Source organism: Eriocheir sinensis, unplaced genomic scaffold (assembly GCF_024679095.1).
Source record: "Eriocheir sinensis breed Jianghai 21 unplaced genomic scaffold, ASM2467909v1 Scaffold50, whole genome shotgun sequence".
Lineage (NCBI taxonomy): Eukaryota > Metazoa > Arthropoda > Malacostraca > Decapoda > Varunidae > Eriocheir > Eriocheir sinensis.
Window position 1 is genome coordinate 757,501 of NW_026111832.1, and position 21,353 is coordinate 778,853.

Consider the following 21,353-nt stretch of genomic DNA (forward strand, 5'->3'; position numbering starts at 1 on the left):
CCTCCCTCTCTTCCATTGCATTATAGGGCACCTGACCAGCCTGTCCCTCCCTCCCTCCCTCCACCTGACCCTTCCTCTGAGCCATGGAGCAGGAGGGCACCTTCCCTTCCTGCCCTGACCACTCACTGCCCACTGTCCTTCTCTTTCTGACCAATGGCTCTCTCCCTTGACCACTGACCGCTGGTTCTCTCTTCCTCCCTCCAGCTGACCACTCCCTCCCTCTCTCTCTCACTCTCCCTCTTCCTCACTGACCAGGGCAGGACGACGCCATTGCGGCCGTGGGGGAGAACTGCCTTACTATATTTCATTTAGATATTTGCTACCAGTTCTGTCTACTTCCTTAGTTAAGCTATATATATATATATATATATATATATATATATATATATATATATATATATATATATATATATATATATATATATATATATAATGTTTCTGTGTATTTTGTGTAGCTGTAAAAGAGGTTATTAAGTATATTTATATTAACAAAATATTACTATTCCTTCCTTTCGTCTTCTTTCCCTCCCTCCCTTCCTCTCTCTCCCTTCCAAGTGACCAACCTGCCTCAGCCTCTCCCACGGTGACCACCCCCTCCCTCCCCCCTCCTGGTGCTCGCCACACGTGCACACCTGACCACCAGCCGTGGACCTGCAGCCTCTCTCCCACGGTGACCAGCCCCCCCCCCTGACCCCCCTTCTCACGCTGCCCTCGGCCCTGCCTCCCTGACCACTCACTGCCCACTGTCCTCTCTGGACCGTCCTGACCAATGGCTATTTTCTCCAGATGACCACTCCTCCTCCTCCCTCCCACCCAACCACACAGACCCGGGCCGGACGAGGCCATTGCTGCCGTGGGGAGGACTGACGGCCTGTCTGACTGTCTCTCTCCCTCTCTCTCTCTCTCTCTCTCTCTCTCTCTCTCTCTCTCTCTCTCTGCTATTATTTTATCCACTCTTTTTATTATTATTATTATTATTATTATTATTATTATTATTATTATTATTATTATTAATATTTATATTATTATTTATGAGGAAGAGGAGGAGGAGGAGGAGGAGGTAAAGGAGGAAGAGGAAAGAGGAGGAGGAAAAGAAGAAACAGGGGAGAGAGAGAGAGAGAGAGAGAGAGAGAGAGAGAGAGAGAGAGAGAGAGAGAGAGAGAGAGATCATTACATATAACACAATCAAAATTTCTCTTGATAACAAAAAAACAAATAAACAATAAAAAAAAAATAAAAAAAAATAACTCACTAAGCTGATGATGATAATGATGGGCGAGTCCACTATACGAGGCCACACGGGGGAGTCAGCCTCACACTTCTACACTTATATCACACTTGCAAGCCAAACAACGCACGTTACTTATACTTACTAAACTTATAACTTGTAAATACTTATAATAGTGTCGTCTAGGGAGGTGGAATTAGGTGGTTAGTGAAGATATAGTGATTTTATTGAAGAGAAGTGGATGTGACCTCCCCCACTGTCGTATAATGAGGGGAAAGAAGAAGAAGAAGAAGAAGAAGAAGAAGGAAAATAAAATATAAATTAAATTAAAAACAAGAATGAGGAAAAAATGAAGAAAATAAGATAAGGAAAGAAGAAATAAAAGAAAATGGAGATTATTATTATTATTATTATTATTATTATTATTATTATTATTATTATTATTATTATTTCAAAAGTCATTCGTCACTGCACTAAACTTCCTGCAGATATAACAAGTTCGTGTTTACTGTAGCCTGCTTTTCCATGCTTTCTCTCTCTCTCTCTCTCTCTCTCTCTCTCTCTCTCTCTCTCTCTCTCTCTCTCTCTCTCTCACTTTCCTTGCCCTTGTCTCTCTCTCAATTTCACTTTCTATATCCTTGCACGAGTTCTCTCTCTCTCTCTCTCTCTCTCTCTCTCTCTCTCTCTCTCTCTCTCTCTCTCTCTCTCTCTCTCTCTCTCTCTCTCTCTCTCTCTCTCTCTCTCTCTCTCTCTCTCTCTCTCTCTCTCTCTCTCTCTCTCTCTCTCTCTCTCTCTCTCTCTCTCTCTCTCTCTCTCTCTCTCTCTCTCTCTCTCTCTCTCTCTCTCTCTTTCTCTCTCTCTCTCTCTCTCTCTCTCTCTCTCTCTCTCTCTCTCTCGCATATAAACAATAAAAAATAAACATCAATTCTCATAACGGAAAGGAAAATTAAAGAAAGTAAAAGAAAATTAGAGAAAGTTTGAAAAATAAAGACAAAATGGAAGCTTGGGGAGGAGGGGTGGGAGGGAGAGGATGCGGGCGAGTCCATTTAGAGGCTTGGGGGGGAGTTGCATCTCAGTGGAATATCTAACACTCCTCTATTTCCTACCCTTAATTAAATAGACCATCATTACTACTTTATATACAATGTAATTAAAACTAGGTATGTGTTATTAATTAGCATGAGGTGATTAAGGTACGTAAATGAGGTAGAGAAAGATATTAGTGAGATGCAACTCCCCCATCCTTTTATAATGCTCTCACCCGACCGTTACATCTTATCAACCTAATAAAATATATGTAAATAATCAATAAAACAACAAAATAAAGCGATAATTAAAGATGAAAAATAATAAAGAAGCAAAAAATGGACCAAAAATTGCTTGAAAGTTAAGAAAAAACGAAAAATGCGAAATTGAAATCTTGGAAATATCGTCATAAAAGTTAAATAAGACCAAATAAAGCAAAAATAAGGTGGAAATAATAATAATAAAGATAAAAACGATGTAAATAATAAAGAATAACTAGAGAAAAGCGATATAATAAGATAACCCACTGAATAGTAACCCCGTAAAATGGTCTGACGCTCTCCACCTCCTCCTCCTCTTCTTCCTCCTCTTCCAACGCGACCTCTTCCTCCTCCTCCTCTTCCTCCTTCCACTTCTCCGCCGACGATGGAAGAAACAGGACGTGTCTTCCTAAACCCTCCAAACCACGCCTTAAACCCAAGTCCTAATGGCTGACACAGGTATTTATATAATGTTTCAAGTTCCCGATCATACAAGCAATAGATTAAAGTTTACATCAAGTTGGTTTTAAGTGTTTATTTCTGATGGTTTAATTATGGAATGTGGTTTAGTGAGACGCATATGTGGTGGGTATGTGGTATGTGGGTTTATATATGTGGTGTATGTGGGGTTGTGTTGATATATGTGTTGGTCTAGGGCGGGTTTTGGGAGAAGGATTTGGTTTAATTGATAGAAACGAAGATTTTTGGTTTAAGTGGACCACGTGGTTATCTTAGAAGTGGGGTTTTAAGGTTAAGAGGTTTATATGTAGGTTTATATTGCTATCTGTGGTGCTTAGGGCGGTTTTTGTGAGAAAGATTTGGTTTAATTGATAGAAACGAAGATTTTTGGTTTAAGTGGACCACGTGGTTATCTTAGAAGTGAGGTTTTAAGGTTGTGTGTTTATATGTAGGTTTATATTGTTATCTGTGTTGGTTTAGGGCTGTGTGTGAGAAAGATTTGGTTTAATTTATGGATGCGAGGATTTTTGGTTTAAGTGGACTACGTGGCTACCTTAGTAGTTTTTGTTAAGTAATAGAAGGTTTATAAGTGGTTTACATTGCTATTTGTGGTATATCAAGGCGGTTTATGTGAAAGATTTGGTTTAACTGATATAAACGAAGATTTTTTTGTTGTAAGTGGACCACGTGGCAATCTTCGAAGTAGGCTTTTTAAGTAACAGAAGGTTTATAAGTGGTTTACATTGCTATTTGTGGTGGTTTGGGGCGGTCTGTGTTAAAGATTTGGTTTAATTTATGGAAACTTAAGATTTCTTGTTTAAGTGGATCACGCGGTTACCTTAGAAGTCGGTTTTCTAATAGTAAGTAACGGTTTATAAGTGGTTAACATTGCTCTTTGTGGTATATCAAGACGGTTTATGTGAGGGAGATTGGTTTAATGTATGGAAACTTATATATTCTAGTGCGTCTACCGAATTTTTACCTACCTACTGAATTTTCTTGCAATAATCTACTGAAATTTTTACCTACCTACTCATCTACTGAATTTATTTACGTATCCACTGAATTTTCTCGCGATAATCTACTGAAATTTCCTCTGCTGTCCCATGCCCCACACACTCCCCCGGTTTGGCCCCGTGCCCCGCTGGTCCTAAGTGTGGGGTAGAGTGAAGGGGCCCTGATTAACTCACGGTGCCCAAATTGGTGCTCGTGAACCTGTCCAGGGCCACAAGAAATAGAACCTTTGTTAATATATTCAAGTCTTGTGCTGCTAGGTGGATGCTGGGAATGTGGAGAGGTGATGGAGTGGATGTGTGGAGGGTGTGAGATGTGGATTGTAGTGGTGGTGCTGATGTGGAAGAGATGGGAGTGGAATGGATACTGTGGAGAGATGTGAGATAGTGGAGTGGATGCTGTGGAGAGAGATGGAAGAGATGAGTGGAGTGGATGCTGTGTGGATATGTGGAAGAGATGAGTGAAGTGGATGCTGTGGGGAGATGTGGATGAGATGAGTGAAGTGGATGCTGTGGGGAGATGTGGATGAGTGGAGTGGAGTGGATGCTGTGTGGAGATGTGGAAGAGATGAAGTGGAGTGGATGCTGTGAAGAGAGATGGAAGAGATGAATGGATTGGGAACATGTGGAAGAGATGAGTGGAATGGGTGCTGTGAGGAGAAGTGGAAGACACAGAATGGAGTGAATGCTGTGGAAGAGATAAGTGGATGTTTCTGAGAGTGGATGCTGGCAAGATAAATAGAGATGAGATTGGATGCTGTATAGAACCAGAAGACTTGATGCTGTGAATGTGGAATAGTTAAGTGGAATTTGGGTGGATATTAATTACTTAGTCGTCCATAATTAGTGAATCCGAATCAATTATAAACAACTTTCCGTCCTTCCAGGTTGATCTGAGAAATGGCTTTGTTGAATGGAATATATGTTTGCCCTGATCTGCCTCCTTCAATTCAAGGAAAAATCAACTTAAAGGTAAGATTTTTATATATGTTATTTTTTTGTATATTTATTTTTCCTATTATGCAAGAAAAATCAATATAAGAGTAAGATTTTTATATACAAGTTATTTTTTGGACATGTTTTTTTTTCCTTTAATGCAAGAAAAATCAATATAAGAGTAAGATTTTTATATACAAGTTATTTTTTGGATGTTTTTTTCCTTTAATGCAAGAAAAATCAATATAATAGTAAGATTTTTATATACAAGTTATTTTTTGGATATGTTTTTTTCCTTTAATGTAAGAAAAATGAAAGTTATGGTAAGATTTTAATATATTCAAGTTATTAAAGTTTATGAAGATTTTTCTCATTTTTCTTTCAATGTTTATAGTTTTTCTTTCTTTTTCCTTTCTCCAATATCCCTACCTCTACCTCCCTGTCTTTTAATCTCCCTTTCCTCTCCCTTGCCTTCTATCCTTTCCTTCCTCTCCCTCCCTTTCTTAGTCTCCCTTGCAATCCCTTCCCTTCTCTTCTCTCTCCCTTCCTTTCTCTTTCTCTCTCTATCTCCCTCCCTACCTCTACCTCCCTGTCTTTTAATCTCCCTTTCCTCTCCCTTGCCTTCTATCCTTTCCTTCCTCTCCCTCCCTTTCTTAGTCTCCCTCACAATCCCTTCCTGTATCTCCCCTTCTCTTCTGTCTCCCTTCCTTTCTGTTTCTCTCTATCTCCCTCCCTACCTCCCTGTCTGTCTTTTAATCTCCCTTTCCTCTCCCTTTCTCTCCCCTGCCTTCTTTCTTTCCCTTCTCTCTCCCTCTCTCTCTCTCTCTCTCTCTCTCTCTCTCTCTCTCTCTCTCTCTCTCCTCAAGTCCGCCAAACTGATGAACTTCTATCCCGAAACTGACCTGCTATGTTGACCTAGTTACGGATCACTGAGGCACTTAACGAGGGTCAGGTCACGGGGGTACAGGTGTGTGAGGCTAATGTGCGCACCTGTCTGTTCCAGGTAGAGGGAAGATGAAGAGGAGGAGAGAGAAAACGATGGAGGAAAGAGCGAGTTGAATGGAAGGAAGAGAAAGGAATTGAAGAGTTGGTATCTGGGTTTAGAGGAGGAAAAGTTGATGGAAGGAAGAAGCGGAAAGGAAGGAAGTAGAAGAAAATAAATAAGAAAAATGCAAAGAATATTGAATGGATAAATGAGGGAGTTACTTAGAAGGAAAACTAGAAGACAGGAGATGAAAATATGACTAGCAAATGCAATGGTAAGTATCTTTGCATTAATAAATATCTTGTGGAATATTATAGTTAAACGTTATGATATTGGCTATTTCCTTCCCTTTCCCTAAATTCTAACACCACGAAACTGACCCCTCTTTCGACCACCTCTCTGATTCTCTTTAGGAGCAGCGAGCAGTGGGCTTTTTATATTATAGTTTCCTTATTCTGTGTGCCCTTAAGCTGTCTCCGTTAAATAAATAAAACTCCCTATTTATTTTATACTATGATGACACCTTACGGATGAGTCTTCCGAAGATTGGCGTCACTAATCAGTGCTGTCGACAACCTTACCTGTCTGAGATCATACCTGTCAACATCTACCCCTGACCCTTCTTAACGAGCTGCTTTTAATACCTGTCTGTCTCTCTCTCCCACCAGTGATATGGATTAGCAAGATTGGTTCTACTACTACTACTACTATTATATTGAAAGGTAATTGTTGTTGTTGAAATGTTTGTTTATAAGATGAAATTTGTATTAGATATATATTTTTCTTTTTATTAGTATTTATATAATATATTAAGTTCTTGTTACCATATATATTACCAAACCCTGTTATATTCCTCTGTTTATTTATCTCTATATGCTTTTATCATCTTTATTCAACATATTCTCTCCATTTATCATTCCTCCATACTTCTTCAACATTTTCCCTCCATGTATCACTCCTCCATTCCTGTCTATATCCTTCCATGCCCTATAGTCAACATTTTCCCTCCACTTATTCCTCCTCCATTCTTGTCTATATCCTTCCATGCCCATTTCAGCATTTTCCCTCCACTTATCATTCCTCCATTCTTGTCTATATCCTTCCATGCCCATTTCAGCATTTTCCCTCCACTTATCATTCCTCCATTCTTGTCTATATCCTTCCATGCCCATTTCAGCATTTTCTCTCCACTTATCATTACTCCATACTCCTCTATATCCTTCCATGCCCATTTCAGCATTTTCCCTCCACTTATCATTCCTCCATTCTTGTCTATATCCTTCCATGCCCATTTCTCCTCCATATATCCTTCCATGCCCATTTCAGCATTTTCCCTCCACTTATCATTCCTCCATTCTTGCCTATATCCTTCCATGCCCATTTCAGCATTTTCCCTCCACTTGTCATTCCTCCATTCTTGTCTATATCCTTCCATGCCCATTTCAGCATTTTCCCTCCACTTATCATTCCTCCATTCTTCTCTATCCTTCCATTCCCTTTAGTCACCATATTCTCTCCACTTATCATTCCTCCATTCCTCTCTACATCCTTCCATCCTCTTTATTCTACGTTTTCTCTCCACTTATCACTCCTCCATTCATGTCTGTATCCTTCCATGCCCGTTTCAGCATTTTCACTCCACTTATGATTCCTCCATACTTCTATATCCTTCCATTTCTATCCCCCCCCCCCCCCTGTACATGATGACACTCACTTGGATGAGTCTCCGAAGATTGGCGTCACTAATCGTTTGTGTGGAGTACTGCGCGTCTGACCATAGTATACCCTTAAATAATACGTCCGCCTGAAAGAAAATGGGAACTAATTGCCTCCGTTTTCTTTTCCTCCTCCTCCTCCTATCTCGCTTTTCCAGATGACTCCAGAACTTCGACCCACTGGAAGATGAGCGACCGGAACAATGGAGAGATTACGGTAAGCTTTATTTTTTTTCTATCAAACACACACACACACACACACACGGCTCCGTAGCTCAATCTGTTAACCACATTGCACTCGACATCGTTTGAACTTACTTAATGAATGATCCAACCTTATATTGTATGGTATATCAATTATCTTAGACCAATATTAAGACCCTGAGCTTGCCTTGTTCGAGAGGGGACTTGCTAGTGATTGTGAGTCCATCTTGTGATCAGGTCGAGGCAAATCACACACACACACACACACACACACACACGCACACACGCACACACACACACCGCACATGAAACAGACATGGCGTACGTCAGTCAGTGTGCGCCGTGTTAGAAATATGTGCGAGAGAAATCGTTCCCGGCCTGTGTACGTGTGTGTGCGTTTCCTCGTACGCACATGACAGGCTGGGCGCACATGACACAATGCCTTTGAACTTTTGTATATAGTGTTTTTAATTGACTATTTAGATGGTAATTAGTCTCCTCTCTCCCTCTCAACAGATGTTTACCTGCGTACGGAGACTGGACAGGTGTGAAGGGCTCTCGTTAACCACCCACACCTGTAAACCCCTGCCTAAGGAGACTGGACAGGTGTGAAGGGCTCTCGTTAACCACACACACCTGTAAACCCCTGCCTAAGGAGACGACAGGTGTGAAGGGCTCTCGTTAACCACACACACCTGTAAACACCTGCCTATCCTTAAACACAGGTGAGAATTTTGGGATTTTGAGGGCAATTAGATATTTGGCTATCCTCTACCTAACACCTTTCTCCTCTCCTCCTCCTCCTCCTCCTTCTCTTCCTACCCAATCAATGGTTTTTAAATTTACTGTTGACAAATGTAAAGTTTTGCACATCGGAAACTATAAGAATCGCGTTCGGTACGTAATGAATAGCCAACAACTCTGTATAAGTAAAGAAAAGGATCTTGGAATCACTATATCAAGCGATTGAAAAAGCCCGGTCAGCATTGTTCAGAGGTAGTTAAAACCGCAAACAGATTGGTTGGCTTCATCGGACGAGTCTTTAATAATAAATCTGAAAAAGTAATATTAAAACTATATAACTCGTTGGTCTCCCTAGTACAGAAAAGACATAGAAAAGTTGGAACGGGTTCAACGAAGAGTAACAAAGATGATTCCTAGGTTGAGAAATTTGTCATATGAACAAAGGCTTAAAGAAGTAAATTTACTCAGCCTATCAAAGCGAAGAATGCGAGGCGATCTAATAGAAGTGTTTAAAATGTCTAAAGGATTCAGTGATATTAATGTGGAAGATTACTTTACAATTGATCGATTTAATAAATTTTGAGGGTTATTAAGATTTATAGCTATTCTTTCTCCTCCTCTTCCTCCTCCTCCTCCTTCCATTTCCTTTCTTTTTGCATAACCATTTACCAACCCTACCTCTCTCTGGAAAGGAATAACCAGAGAAACTAGGAAGAAGGAAGAGAATGTGATTATAAAGGGAAGAAGAGAGGGAGGTGAGGAGAGGAGGAAAGAATTGAATAAGGAGGCGAGGAGAAGAGGGAAATAAAAGGAGGAAAGTATTGAATAAGGAGGCGAGGAGAGGAAGGAAGGAGAGAGAGGAGGTAGAAAGCTAAGCGGAAGGGGTATTGATGATCGTCTTATTGGTGTTGGCAGTGCAGGGATGATACGATGACGAGTCTGACCCGGCTCGCGTGGTGTGGGGGGTGGAGGTGGCAGGGGGGGTGTGACTGCGTTCTGTGGTGTGACCCGCCCTGCTGCCCCCACTCAACACACCCCCACACCCTCGGGAACGATGTTTATGAGGCATTTGTCTGAGCGCCGCCAACACGGGATAGACAGCGATCGAGGAGAAATATTGATGACTAAAAATAATAAAGAATTAACGTAAAGATCGTAAATTAAGGAGAATGGGGGCTTAATATGAAAGCGATGTCTGTTTTATTTAAGAAAGGGATTTGTTATATATCTTTTTATAGGGTTTCGCATCTTGGGAATGTCTTACTAATGTTGGGTTCTATTTCTTTCAGCGACGGAGCCAGCGGAAGATTCTACCTCCTAAGCAGTGGAGGAGAAATTGATGTAAGTTTCATTGAGAGAGAATGGGGGATAACGGAAATTTGATGAGGAAGGAAGGATTGAAGAATGGAATTAGATATGGGAATGATTAGTGAAAGAGTGATTTGTCAGAGGTTAACCGTGTAGCAGCAACGGGTCAAATTTGTGGCTTTACCGTGTAGCAGCGACGGGTCAAATTTGTGGCTTTACCGTGTAGCAGCGACGGGCCAAATTTGTGGCTTTACCGTGTAGCAGCGACGGGTCAAATTTGTGGCTTTACCGTGTAGCAGCAACGGGTCAAATTTGTGGCTTTACCGTGTAGCAGCAACGGGTCAAATTTGTGGCTTTACCGTGTAGCAGCAACGGGTCAAATTTGTGGCTTTACCGTGTAGCAGCGAGGGGCCAAATTTGTGGCTTTACCGTGTAGCAGCGACGGGCCAAATTTGTGCCATGATATAAACCCCCCAAAATAGATGATACATAATCCGATCACAAATGCTTTTATATATATTATGAAATGGTTTGTGTGAGGGGTGATTTTTTCTCATTTTTCTCGCTTAGAGGGACCATTAAGAAACATGATCCCGGCTGCTACTGGGTTAAAAGAATTATTGGAAGAGGATTTGCTAGTGGATGGGAGAGAGGGAGAGAGAGTTAGTGGTTGAGAGAGAAGGAGAGTGAGTTAGTGGTGGAGAGAGAGGGAGAGTAAGTTAGTGGTTAGAGAGAGAGAGAGAGAGAGACCTTCTAACATGATGCAAACATTAACTTACCTACATTATTTGAGGTTCATGATACAATTTGACCAGACTGACCACAACACACACACACACACAGACGTACACACCCTCATTCCCATATCACTAACTTCATATCCCCTTTACAGAGTGCGTTTGTGTGTGCATTGCTGTCACCTTGGTACATAAGAGTTTCCGCTGAAGAAAAGGATCGCATGAAGGGATTGAGTTCTTATGTAAAGTGGAAATAAAAATGGATTAGTTATTTTTGTGTATTATTTTGCTTTAACTTTTTTTTTCTTCAAACTTCAATACAATCTTTAATACTTAGGTCATTGATAAGTTGTATAAGTAAGGTCACTACAGGTTATTGACAAGTTATATAAGTAAACTTTAATATCCTTTTTTTACTACTGTTTCTGTGTGACAAGTAGGCTTAATGAACTTGTACTTATAATGTCAAATACTTAATCTAAAAAGTGCTTATCAAATATCAACTAATCTATTTTTTCCTTACAAACTTCAATACAATCTTTAATACTTAGGTCATTGACAAGTTATATAAGTAAACTTTAATATCCTTTTTTTACTACTGTTTCTGTTTGACAAGTAGGCTTAATGAACTTGTACTTATAATGTCAAATACTTAATCTAAAAAGTGCTTATCAAATATCAACAAACCTATTTTAATCTTGCAAACTTCAGTACAATCCATAATACTTAAGTCACTACAGGTCATTGACAAGTTATATAAGTAAACTCTAATATCCTTTTTTACTACTGTTCCTGTTTGAAAAGTAGGCTTAATCAACTTGTACTTATAATGTCAAATACTTAATCTAAATAGTGCTTATCAAATATCGAATCTATTTTTTTCTTACAGACTTCAATACAATCTTTAATACTAAGGTCACTACAGGTCATTGACAAGTTATATAAGTAAACTGATATCCTTTTTTACTACTGTTCCTGTTTGACAAGTAGGCTTAATCAACTTTTACTTATAATGTCAAATACTTAATCTAAAAAGTGCTTATCAAATATCAACGAATCTATTTTTCCCTTACAAACTTCAATACAATCTTTAATACTTAGGTCACTAGTTATATAAGTAAATTCTAATATCCTTTTGGTAATGGTAATTCCTTAATCTAAAAATAAATATATATAGTATCCCCCCTTGTGAATTAACTTTTAAAACACAAATGTACCTGTTTTTATTACCTCCATGAATTAAAATTATCCATACTCAAACCAACCTTAACATACAGTACAGAAAATCCCCAAACAAAACTCTTCAGTCGAATTAGATTAACTTTTAAAACACAATTGTACCTGTTTATATATACCTCCATGAATTAAAATTATCCATACTCAAACCAACCTTAACATACAGTACAGAAAATCCCCAAACAAAACTCGTCAGTCGAATTAGATTAACTTAGAGGGTTATAAATGCAGACTAACAAAAAAGAAAAAAAAATCATGATCTTGTGGTCCCCCGGGGCACTCTCCATGGCACCCTAGTTTGAGAGCCTCTGGAGTAAGGGCAGTGGGTAAGAGAGCTGACCGACCCAACCAGAAGTGTTCCCTCCATGACAACAGATGAAATATTAGACATGATAAAGTGAAGATTAGAGATGATAAACAGGAGAGATAGATAGGGGAAGGAACATCTGGAGGAGATAGAGAACAGGGAAGGTCATCACTTACCCACACAGCTTGAAAGAGGAGGAAGGAAAATCTAAATAACAGAGGAGATAGAGAGAACAAGGAATAGAGTTACAGAAAGGAAGGAAGGAACATTAAATAACAAAGGAGATAGAGAGAACAAGGAATAGAGTTACAGAAAGAAGGAAGGAACATTAAATAACAAAGAGGAGATAGAGAGAACAAGGAATAGAGTTACAGAAAGAAGGAAGGAAAATCTAAATAAACAAAGAGGAGATAGAGAGAACAAGGAATAGAGTTACAGAAAGAAGGAAGGAACATTAAATAACAAAGAGGAGATAGAGAGAACAAGGAATAGAGTTACAGAAAGGAAGGAAAATCTAAATAACAAAGAGGAGATAGAGAGAACAAGGAATAGAGTTACAGAAAGGAAGGAAGGAACATTAAATAACAAAGAGGAGATAGAGAGAACAAGGAATAGAGTTACAGAAAGGAAGGAAAATCTAAATAACAAAGAGGAGATAGAGAGAACAAGGAATAGAGTTACAGAAAGGAAGGAAAATCTAAATAACAAAGAGGAGATAGAGAGAACAGGGAATAGAGTTACAGAAAGAAGGAAGGAACATTAAATAGCAAAGAGGAGATAGAGAGAACAGGGAATAGAGTTACAGAAAGAAGGAAGGAAAATCTAAATAAACAAAGAGGAGATAGAGAGAACAAGGAATAGAGTTACAGAAAGGAAGGAAGGAACATTAAATAACAAAGAGGAGATAGAGAGAACAAGGAATAGAGTTACAGAAAGAAGGAAGGAAAATCTAAATAAACAAAGCAAGGAAATAGATATGAAAAAACAAGAATAGAAAAACTCATGATAAAGTAAAAATCATAAACTTTGAGTGAAAAAAAAAATGTATAAATTAAAAAAATGAAAATTATAAGTGTTACCGGTCCCAGCGAAATGGTTCCCTTAAGTACGAACTGTGGGATAAAAGTGCAGTTACTACTACCACTACTACTTATAATAATGCCTACTACAATACCCCTACTTATAATACAACCCTTATTTACACTTAACACACACACATACACACACACACACACACACATTTCAAATATCTTCCAATGTATAATCTTCCTTCTCCTCCTCTTCTTCCACTTCCTCTTCCACTTAAAAACACATACATTTCACGGACCTTCCACCACTAAAACCTCCACTGCAAAATCCTCTTCCTCCTCCTCCTCCTCCTCTTCTTCCTCCACCTCCATCTCCTCCTCCTCTTCCTCCTCCTCCATCTCCCACTCTCCAACAGTTTTTATGTGCTTCTGCGAGTGTTTCATATAGTAGCGTTGCGATGTGTAAGTCTTACCACACTCAACGCACTCAAAATTCCTATTAGTGTGCGTTAGAGTGTGTTTCTTGAGATTGCTCTTCGTCGAGAACCGCTTCCCGCACTCGACACACAAGCAGGTGTTCGGAGCTTCGGAGTGAGTGCGTGCGTGTGCGTTCAAACTGCTTGCACGCGTAAATACCTTCCCGCACTCTTCGCACTCAAAACCACGTGAGTTTGAGTGCGTTAGAGCGTGCTTGTTCAAATCGCCCTGTCTCGTGAACTTCCTAAAACATATCTCGCACTCGAAATTCCTAGTGTCATTGTGAGTTAGAGTGTGTTGATTGAGGTTTCCCTTCGACGTAAAAAGCTTCTCACATATAAGGCATTCAAATGTTCTCCCTTCACCAGTATGTATTAAAATGTGGTCGCGTAAATGTCCGTGGCGGATGAACTTCTTACCGCACTTTTCGCACTCAAAATTCCTGGTGTCTGAGTGTGTGAGTGCGTGTCTAGTCAAATCACAGGACCTCAAAAATCTCTTCCCGCAGACAACGCACTCATGGTTTCTCTCCCCGCCGTGTGTGTTTAAATGTTGGTTCAAGTTCCCGAGGCTTCTGAATTTTCTCCCACATAACTCGCAAATGTAGGCCTCCCCGGGGTTAGTGTGTTTCCGAGTGTGTTTCTTGAGGGTGAACTTGGAGCTGAATTCCTTACCGCACTCTTCACACTTGAACTTGATGTCAGTGTGTGTGTTAGTGTGTTGGTTAAGGTTGCCCCGCGATGAGAATTTCTTACCGCACTTTTCACACTCGAATATCTTGCCGTCAGGGTGCGTGCGAGTGTGTTTGTTCAGACTAGCTTGAGAATTGAAGACTTTATCACACTCATCACACTTAAATTGCTTGATATCAGTGTTGCCAACCTTTTCTTTTCCATTCTTACTGATAGAGTGAACGCGAGTGTGTCCGTTGAGACCAGCATTAGACTTGAACACCTTACCGCACTCTTCACACTTAAACTCCTTGATATCAGAGTGCGTTAGAGTGAGTCCAGTGTTACCATCTACAGCTGCAAGCCTCTCCTCTTCTCTCAAAGGGGTAGAGTGTGTGCGAGTGTGTCTTGTGAGACCAGCATTAGATTTGAACACCTTACCGCACTCTTCACACTTAAACTCCTTGATATTAGAGTGCGTTAGAGTGCGTCCAGTGTTGCCATCTATAGCTGCAAGCCTCTCCTCTTCTCTCAAGGCGGTAGAGTGTGTGCGAGTGTGTCTGGTGAGACCAGCATTAGATTTGAACACCTTACCGCACTCTTCACACTTATAATCCTTGATATCAGAGTGCGTTAGAGTGCGTTCGGTGTTACCATCTACAGCTGATACCCTTTCCTTCTCTCTCAGACCATTAGAGTGTGTTCGAGTGTGTTTGTTCAATGTAGCTTTAGACTTGAACACTTTCCCGCACTCTTTACATTTAAACTCCTTGATATCAGAGTGCGTTAGAGTGCGTCCAGTGTTACCTTCTACAGCTGATACCCTTTCCACCTCCTCCTCCTCCTCCTCTTCCTCTTCCTCCTCCTCCTCTGAGAATGGGTGTAGGTGGTTTGGGCAATCTGTGAAGGGGTCTGTTTTGATTTCTTCCATTGTGGGTTCAAATTCTAATCTTGTCTTCTTTTGAGTGATATTGTCTTCTCTCTCTCTCTCTCTCTCTCTCTCTCTCTCTCTCTCTCTCTCTCTCTCTCTCTGTTTTCTGATTATTCACACACATTTATTTTTGTTATTTTTTCTTCTTGTTTTCTTTCATTCACTTTTTCAATCATTTTCTTCTTTCTCATTTTCTTCATTTTTCTTCATATTCTTTCTCATTTTCTTCTTTTTCTTCACACACTTTGCTTTTCATATTTCTCTTTTCCTTCTTTTCTTCTTCTTCTTTTCCTTTTTTCAATATTTTTTCTTCTTTTCTTCTTCCTTCCTTCCTCTTCTATTCTCTCATTTATCACTGTTTCTCTCTCCTCTATGATGTTTATTTAATTTTTCAATATTTTCTTCTTTTTCTTCCTTTGTTTTGTTTTATTTCTTAGTCTTTCTTCTTTTTCTCTTTCCTTTTTCAATATTTTCTTCTTTTTCTTCCTTTACTCTCTCTCTCTCTCTCTCTCTCTCTCTCTCTCTCTCTCTCTCTCTCTCTCTCTCTCTTTCCTTTTTCAATATTTTCTTCTTTTTCTTCCTTTCTAATCTTTTCCTTTTTACTTTCTTCTTTTTCTCTCTCCTTTTCCAATATATTTTCTCTTTCTATTCCTCTATTCTTTCATTTCTCTCTCTTTCTCCTCCTCTTTATCACAATTACTCTTTCTTTCTCTCCTTTTTCAATATATTTTCTTCTTTTTATTCTTCCTCTTTTCTCATTTGTCTCTTTCTCCTTCTCTTTATCACAATTACTCTTTCTCTCTCTCCTTTTTCAATATATTCTCTTTCTATTCCTCTATTCTTTCATTTCTCTCTCTTTCTCCTCCTCTTTATCACAATTACTCTTTCTTTCCTCTTCTTTTTCAATATATTTTCTCCTTCATTTCTTCCTCTTTCTCCTCCTTTCCTTTTTCAATATATTTTCTCTTTTCCTTCTTCTATTCTTTCATTTCTAACTCCTCCTCCTCCCTCACTACAATCCACTACAATCTCCACCATTCACTTATAAACTTATATCCTCACACACACACACACACTTACAATCCACCCCTTTTCCAATCCTTCCGCCAAATCACTCGAACTTAAACTTGTCAAAATCCCTTACACTACTCCAGCTTGTAGGGGGGGGGGGGCAGGGGGGGGTGAAGGGGGGTGCCACTGTCCATGTCCTAGAGTGTCCTATGATTGCCTGGTGTCCTGTAGGAGGTGGTGAGGAGTCCTGTGGTGGCTGCGTCCTATGGGGTCAGTCTTGGGTCCTGCAAGATCGGTGGGTTAGGTTGTGTGTGTGTGTGTGTGTGTGTGTGTGTGTATGTGTGTGTGTGTGTGTGCAATATAGTAATGAGAGAGAGAGGAGAGAGAGAGAGAGAGAGAGAGAGAGAGAGAGAGAGAGAGAGAGAGAGAGAGAGAGAGAGAGAGAGAGAGAGAGAGAGAGAGAGAGAGAGAGTAGAAACACAGAAGTGAAAGCGAGAGAGAGAGGGAGAGAGAAAGGAGGAAAAAGAGAGAGTGAGAGAGAGGGAGAGAGAGGAGGAAAAAGAGAGAGAGAGGGAGGAGAAAGTGAAAGGAGAAATCTAAGAGTGAGGGAGAGAGAGAGAGAGAAAGTGAGAAAGGAGGTGAGAGAGAGGGGGAGAGAAAAACAAGGTCAGGAGAGAGAGAGAGAGAAAGGAGGAAAAAGAGAAAAGAGAGAGAAAGTGAAATTAGAAATCTAAGAGTGTGAGAGAGTGAGAGAGAAAGTGAGAAAGGAGGTGAGAGAGAGGGAGAGAAAAGCAAGGTCGGGAGAGAGAGAGAGAGAGAGAGAGAGAGAGAGAGAGAGAGAGAGAGAGAGAGAGAGGAGGAGAGAGAAGGAGGAGAAAACATTACCCCTCCTTCCTACTCCTCCCTCCCTTCCTCTCTCCCTCCCTTCCTCTTTCCTTCCTTATCTTCCTCCTCCTCCTTCCCTTCGCCTAGTCTGGGCCATGGGGTCTGTGTGGTCTTATTTTCTATGTAAATCTATGTAAATCTCATAAATAAATAAATAAAATAAAATCCCTTCCTGTTTTCATTTCCCTCCTCCCTCCCTTCCCTCTCCCTCTTTGCCTCCTTCCTCCTCCTCCCTGCCCTCCTTCCTCCTCCTCCTAACTCCCTCATTCCTCCTTCTCCTATTCACTTCTTCTTCTTCTTCTTTTAACCTCTAACGCTTTCTATGGCTTCTTAGGTCCTCCTCCTCCTCTTGTTCCTCTTCTCTTAACCACACACTTTTATTTTCAGTGTTAAGTAACTTTAATAACTGCAATTCAGGAGCTGTAAGTAGCGAGGGTTTGGGTGTGATACTAGAGTTTTCCCATACCATAAGAACATAGGGAAACTGGAAGAGGCCGAGTTTCCCTATGTTCTTCCCCTATACCATGCAGACCGCCCCGTTGCCCTCCTCTAGGCCTCCTCACTGTTACTACTATGGCAAGGGTTTGGGTGTAATACTAGAGTTTTCCCATACCATAAGAACATAGGGAAACTGCAAGAGGCTGAGTTTCCCAATGTTCTTCCCCTATACCATGCAGACCGCCCCGTTGCCCTCCTTAAGCCTCCTCACTGTTACTACTATGGCAAGGGTTTGGGTGTGATACTAGAGTTTTCCCATACCATAAGAACATAGGGAAACTGGAAGAGGCCGAGTTTCCCTATGTTCTTCCCCTATACCATGCAGACCGCCCCGTTGTCCTCCTCTACCCTCCTCACTGTTACTACTATGGCAAGGGTTTGGGTGTAATACTAGAGTTTCCCCATACCATAAGAACATAGGGAAATTGCAAGAGGCCGAGTTTCCCTATGTTCTTCCCCTATACCATGCAGACCGCCCCGTTGTCCTCCTCTACCCTCCTCACTGTTACTACTATGGCAAGGGTTTGGGTGTAATACTAGAGTTTCCCCATACCATAAGAACATAGGGAAATTGCAAGAGGCCGAGTTTCCCTATGTTCTTCCCCTATACCATGCAGACCGCCCCGTTGTCCTCCTCTACCCTCCCCGCTGTTACTACTATGGCAAGGGTTTGGGTGTGATACTAGAGTTTTCCCATACCATAAGAACATAGGGAAATTGCAAGAGGCCAAGTTTCCCTATGTTCTTCCCCTATACAATGCAGATCGCCTCATTATCCTCCTCTAGTCTCCTCGCTGTTACTACTCTGGCAAGGGTTTGGGTGTAATACTAGAGTTTCCCCATACCATAAGAACATAGGGAAATTGCAAGAGGCCGAGTTTCCCTATGTTCTTTCCCTATACCGTGCAGACCGCCCCGTTGTCCTCCTCTAGGCCTCCTCACTGTTACTACTATGGCAAGGGTTTGGGTGTAATACTAGAGTTTCCCCATACCATAAGAACATAGGGAAATTGCAAGAGGCCGAGTTTCCCTATGTTCTTCCCCTATACCATGCAGACCGCCCCGTTGTCCTCCTCTAAGCCTCCTCACTGTTACTACTATGGCAAGGGTTTGGGTGTGATACTAGAGTTTTCCCATACCATAAGAACATAGGGAAATTGCAAGAGGCCGAGTTTCCCTATGTTCTTCCCTTATACCATGCAGATCGCCCCGTTGTCCTCCTCTAGCCTCCCCGGTGTTACTACTATGGCAAGGGTTTGGGTGTAATACTAGAGTTTCCCCATACCATAAGAACATAGGGAAATTGCAAGAGGCCGAGTTTCCCTATGTTCTTCCCTAACACTGTGCAGACCGCCCCGTTGCCCTCCTCTACTGTTACTACTATGGCAAGGGTTTGGGTGTGATACTAGAGTTTCCCCATACCATAAGAACATAGGGAAATTGCAAGAGGCCGAGTTTCCCTATGTTCTTCCCTAACACTGTGCAGACCGCCCCGTTGCCCTCCTCTACTGTTACTACTATGGCAAGGGTTTGGGTGTAATACTAGAGTTTCCCCATACCATAAGAACATAGGGAAATTGCAAGAGGCCGAGTTTCCCAATGTTCTTCCCCAATACCGTGCAGACCGCCCCGTTGCCCTCCTCTAGGCCTCCTCACTGTTACTACTATGGCAAGGGTTTGGGTGTGATACTAGAGTTTCCCCATACCATAAGAACATAGGGAAACTGCAAGAGGCCGAGTTTCCCTATGTTCTTTCCCTATACCATACAGACCGCCCCGTTGTCCTCTTCTATCCTCCCCGCTGTTACTACTATGGCAAGGGTTTGGGTGTGATACTAGAGTTTTCCCATACCATAAGAACATAGGGAAATTGCAAGAGGCCGAGTTTCCCTATGTTCTTCCCCTATACCATGCAGACCGCCCCGTTGTCCTCCTCTATCCTCCCCGCTATTACTACTATGGCATAGGTTGGGTGTAATACTAGAGTTTCCCCGTACCCTCATCTTAACAGTCCTCTATCTCACCTTTCTCTCCTCTTCCTCTCTTCTGTGGGCTCTGTATCTCTTCTTTGGTCCTTATTCCTTCATCTCCCTCCTTCGCGGCCCTTAATTATCCTTCTCTCCTCTTTTATCTTCTTTTTTTTAATCTTATTCTTCTTCTTCGTGATTCGCTTCTCTTTGTTTACGTTTTTTGATCTTGAACTTGATCTTGATGTCACAGGTGGCTTGAGATTTGTCTTCGTAACGGATCCTTATTTTATTTTTTTTTCTTATTTTAAACACACACACACACACACACACACACACACACACATACGTACACATACATATACATACACATACACTTTAAAAAACACCTAATTCTACCTCTTTACAAACTCAAAACACACTTAAAAACAATATATTTCCTTTTTCTCCTTAACAAACTCACAAAATCAACTTATAACAATAATGATAATAATAATAATAATAATAATAATAATAATAATAATAATAATAATAATAATAATAAAATAGTACCCCCATAAATATCTTCTTTAGTCACCCATAAAAAGAAAATGAGAGGAGGAAGAAGAGGAGGAGGAGGAGGAGGAGGAAGAGGAGGAGGAGGAAGAGGAAGAGGAGGAGGAGGAAGACTTGACCTTACTGCTCGTTATATATACCGTAAAGTAAGTTATAACTGACACTCCGTTTTCTATACACACCGTTAAAAGAGGAAGAGGAGGAGGAGGAGGAGGAGGAGGAAGAAGAAGAAGAAGAAGAAGAAGAAGAAGAAGAAGAAGAGAGAGAGAGAGAGAGAGAGAGAGAGAGAGAGAGAGAGAGAGAGAGAGAGAGAGAGAGATTAAAAAAGAAACAAACAAATTCAGAGAGAGAGAGAGAGAGAGAGAGAGAGAGAGAGAGAGAGAGAGAGAGAGAGAGAGAGAGAGAGAGAGAGAGAGAGAGAGAGAGAAAGTGCAAGTAGAAATCCGAGAGAGAGCGAGAGATGGAGAGAGAAAGTGAGAGAGAGGGAGAGAAAGGCGAGGTCGGGAGAGAGAGAGAGGAGGGAAAGTGGAGGAGGAGGAGAGAGAGAGGAGAGAAAGGGGAGGGAAAACTATACCAAGCGTGGAGGAAAGAAGAGAGAGAGAGAGAGAGAGAGAGAGAGAGAGAGAGAGAGAGAGAGAGAGAGAGAGAGAGAGAGAGAGAGAGAGAGAGATTATAACCAGGAGGAAGACATTGGGAAAGGGTCTCCCCACACACACACACACACACACACATACACACACACACACACACACACACACACGTACAAGGACGGTATATGTACGTACAAGGACCGTCTGTGTCCGTCCCTGGAAGGATAGATTTTGGCCTTGTGTACGAGGAGAAACGTACATACACACACACACACACACAAACAAACACACACACAGTCTTTCTCTCTCTCTCTCTCTCTCTCTCTCTCTCTCTCTCTCTATCCTAGCAACAGAGAGAGAGAGAGAGAGAGAGAGAGAGAGAGAGAGAGAGAGAGAGAGAGAGATTTTGTTGTTGTTGATGGGGGAGGAGAGGTAAGTGGACTCGCCCACCTAGAGAGAGAGAGAGAGAGAGAGAGAGAGAGAGAGAGAGAGAGAGAGAGAGAGAGAGAGAGAGAGAGAGAGAATTTTATACATAATTTAACATCCATGCATCATAAATCTCTCTCTCTGCACTTTACCTCC

At 41.1% G+C, this 21,353-nt stretch overlaps 1 protein-coding gene and 1 long non-coding RNA gene across 14 annotated transcripts; one reads left to right on the top strand and one right to left on the bottom strand.

Annotated features, from left to right (window-relative positions):
* The first annotated feature begins 2,822 nt into the window (after window positions 1-2,822).
* On the top strand, window positions 2,823-11,837 carry LOC126992740 (uncharacterized). Of its 7 annotated transcripts, none has more exons than XR_007746981.1 (10): window positions 2,823-2,973; window positions 4,874-4,958; window positions 5,926-6,181; window positions 6,576-6,629; window positions 7,781-7,839; window positions 8,343-8,432; window positions 8,492-8,551; window positions 9,860-9,911; window positions 10,771-11,166; window positions 11,531-11,678. It is a non-coding gene; the product is annotated as an uncharacterized LOC126992740 (long non-coding RNA). The 7 variants fall into 7 exon arrangements; XR_007746979.1 differs by lacking the exon at window positions 2,823-2,973 and adding exons at window positions 3,270-3,284; window positions 3,426-4,270 and having other exon boundaries at window positions 8,343-8,551; XR_007746976.1 differs by lacking the exon at window positions 11,531-11,678 and adding an exon at window positions 11,717-11,837 and having other exon boundaries at window positions 8,343-8,551.
* Window positions 11,692-19,868, bottom strand: LOC126992739 (gastrula zinc finger protein XlCGF57.1-like). Of its 7 annotated transcripts, none has more exons than XR_007746973.1 (4): window positions 19,684-19,868; window positions 14,924-16,560; window positions 11,957-14,617; window positions 11,692-11,832 (listed from the first exon to the last, which is right to left on the bottom strand). XR_007746973.1 is itself a non-coding variant. In XM_050851556.1 (2 exons), the coding sequence occupies exon 2, from the start codon at window positions 15,263-15,265 to the stop codon at window positions 13,478-13,480; it is 1,788 nt and encodes a 595-aa protein (XP_050707513.1). In that variant the 5' UTR covers window positions 15,266-16,560; window positions 19,684-19,868; the 3' UTR covers window positions 11,887-13,477. The 7 variants fall into 7 exon arrangements, 1 of the variants encoding a protein (XP_050707513.1); XR_007746972.1 differs by having other exon boundaries at window positions 11,957-14,770; XR_007746971.1 differs by having other exon boundaries at window positions 14,771-16,560.
* Between the last annotated feature and the right edge of the window lie 1,485 nt (window positions 19,869-21,353).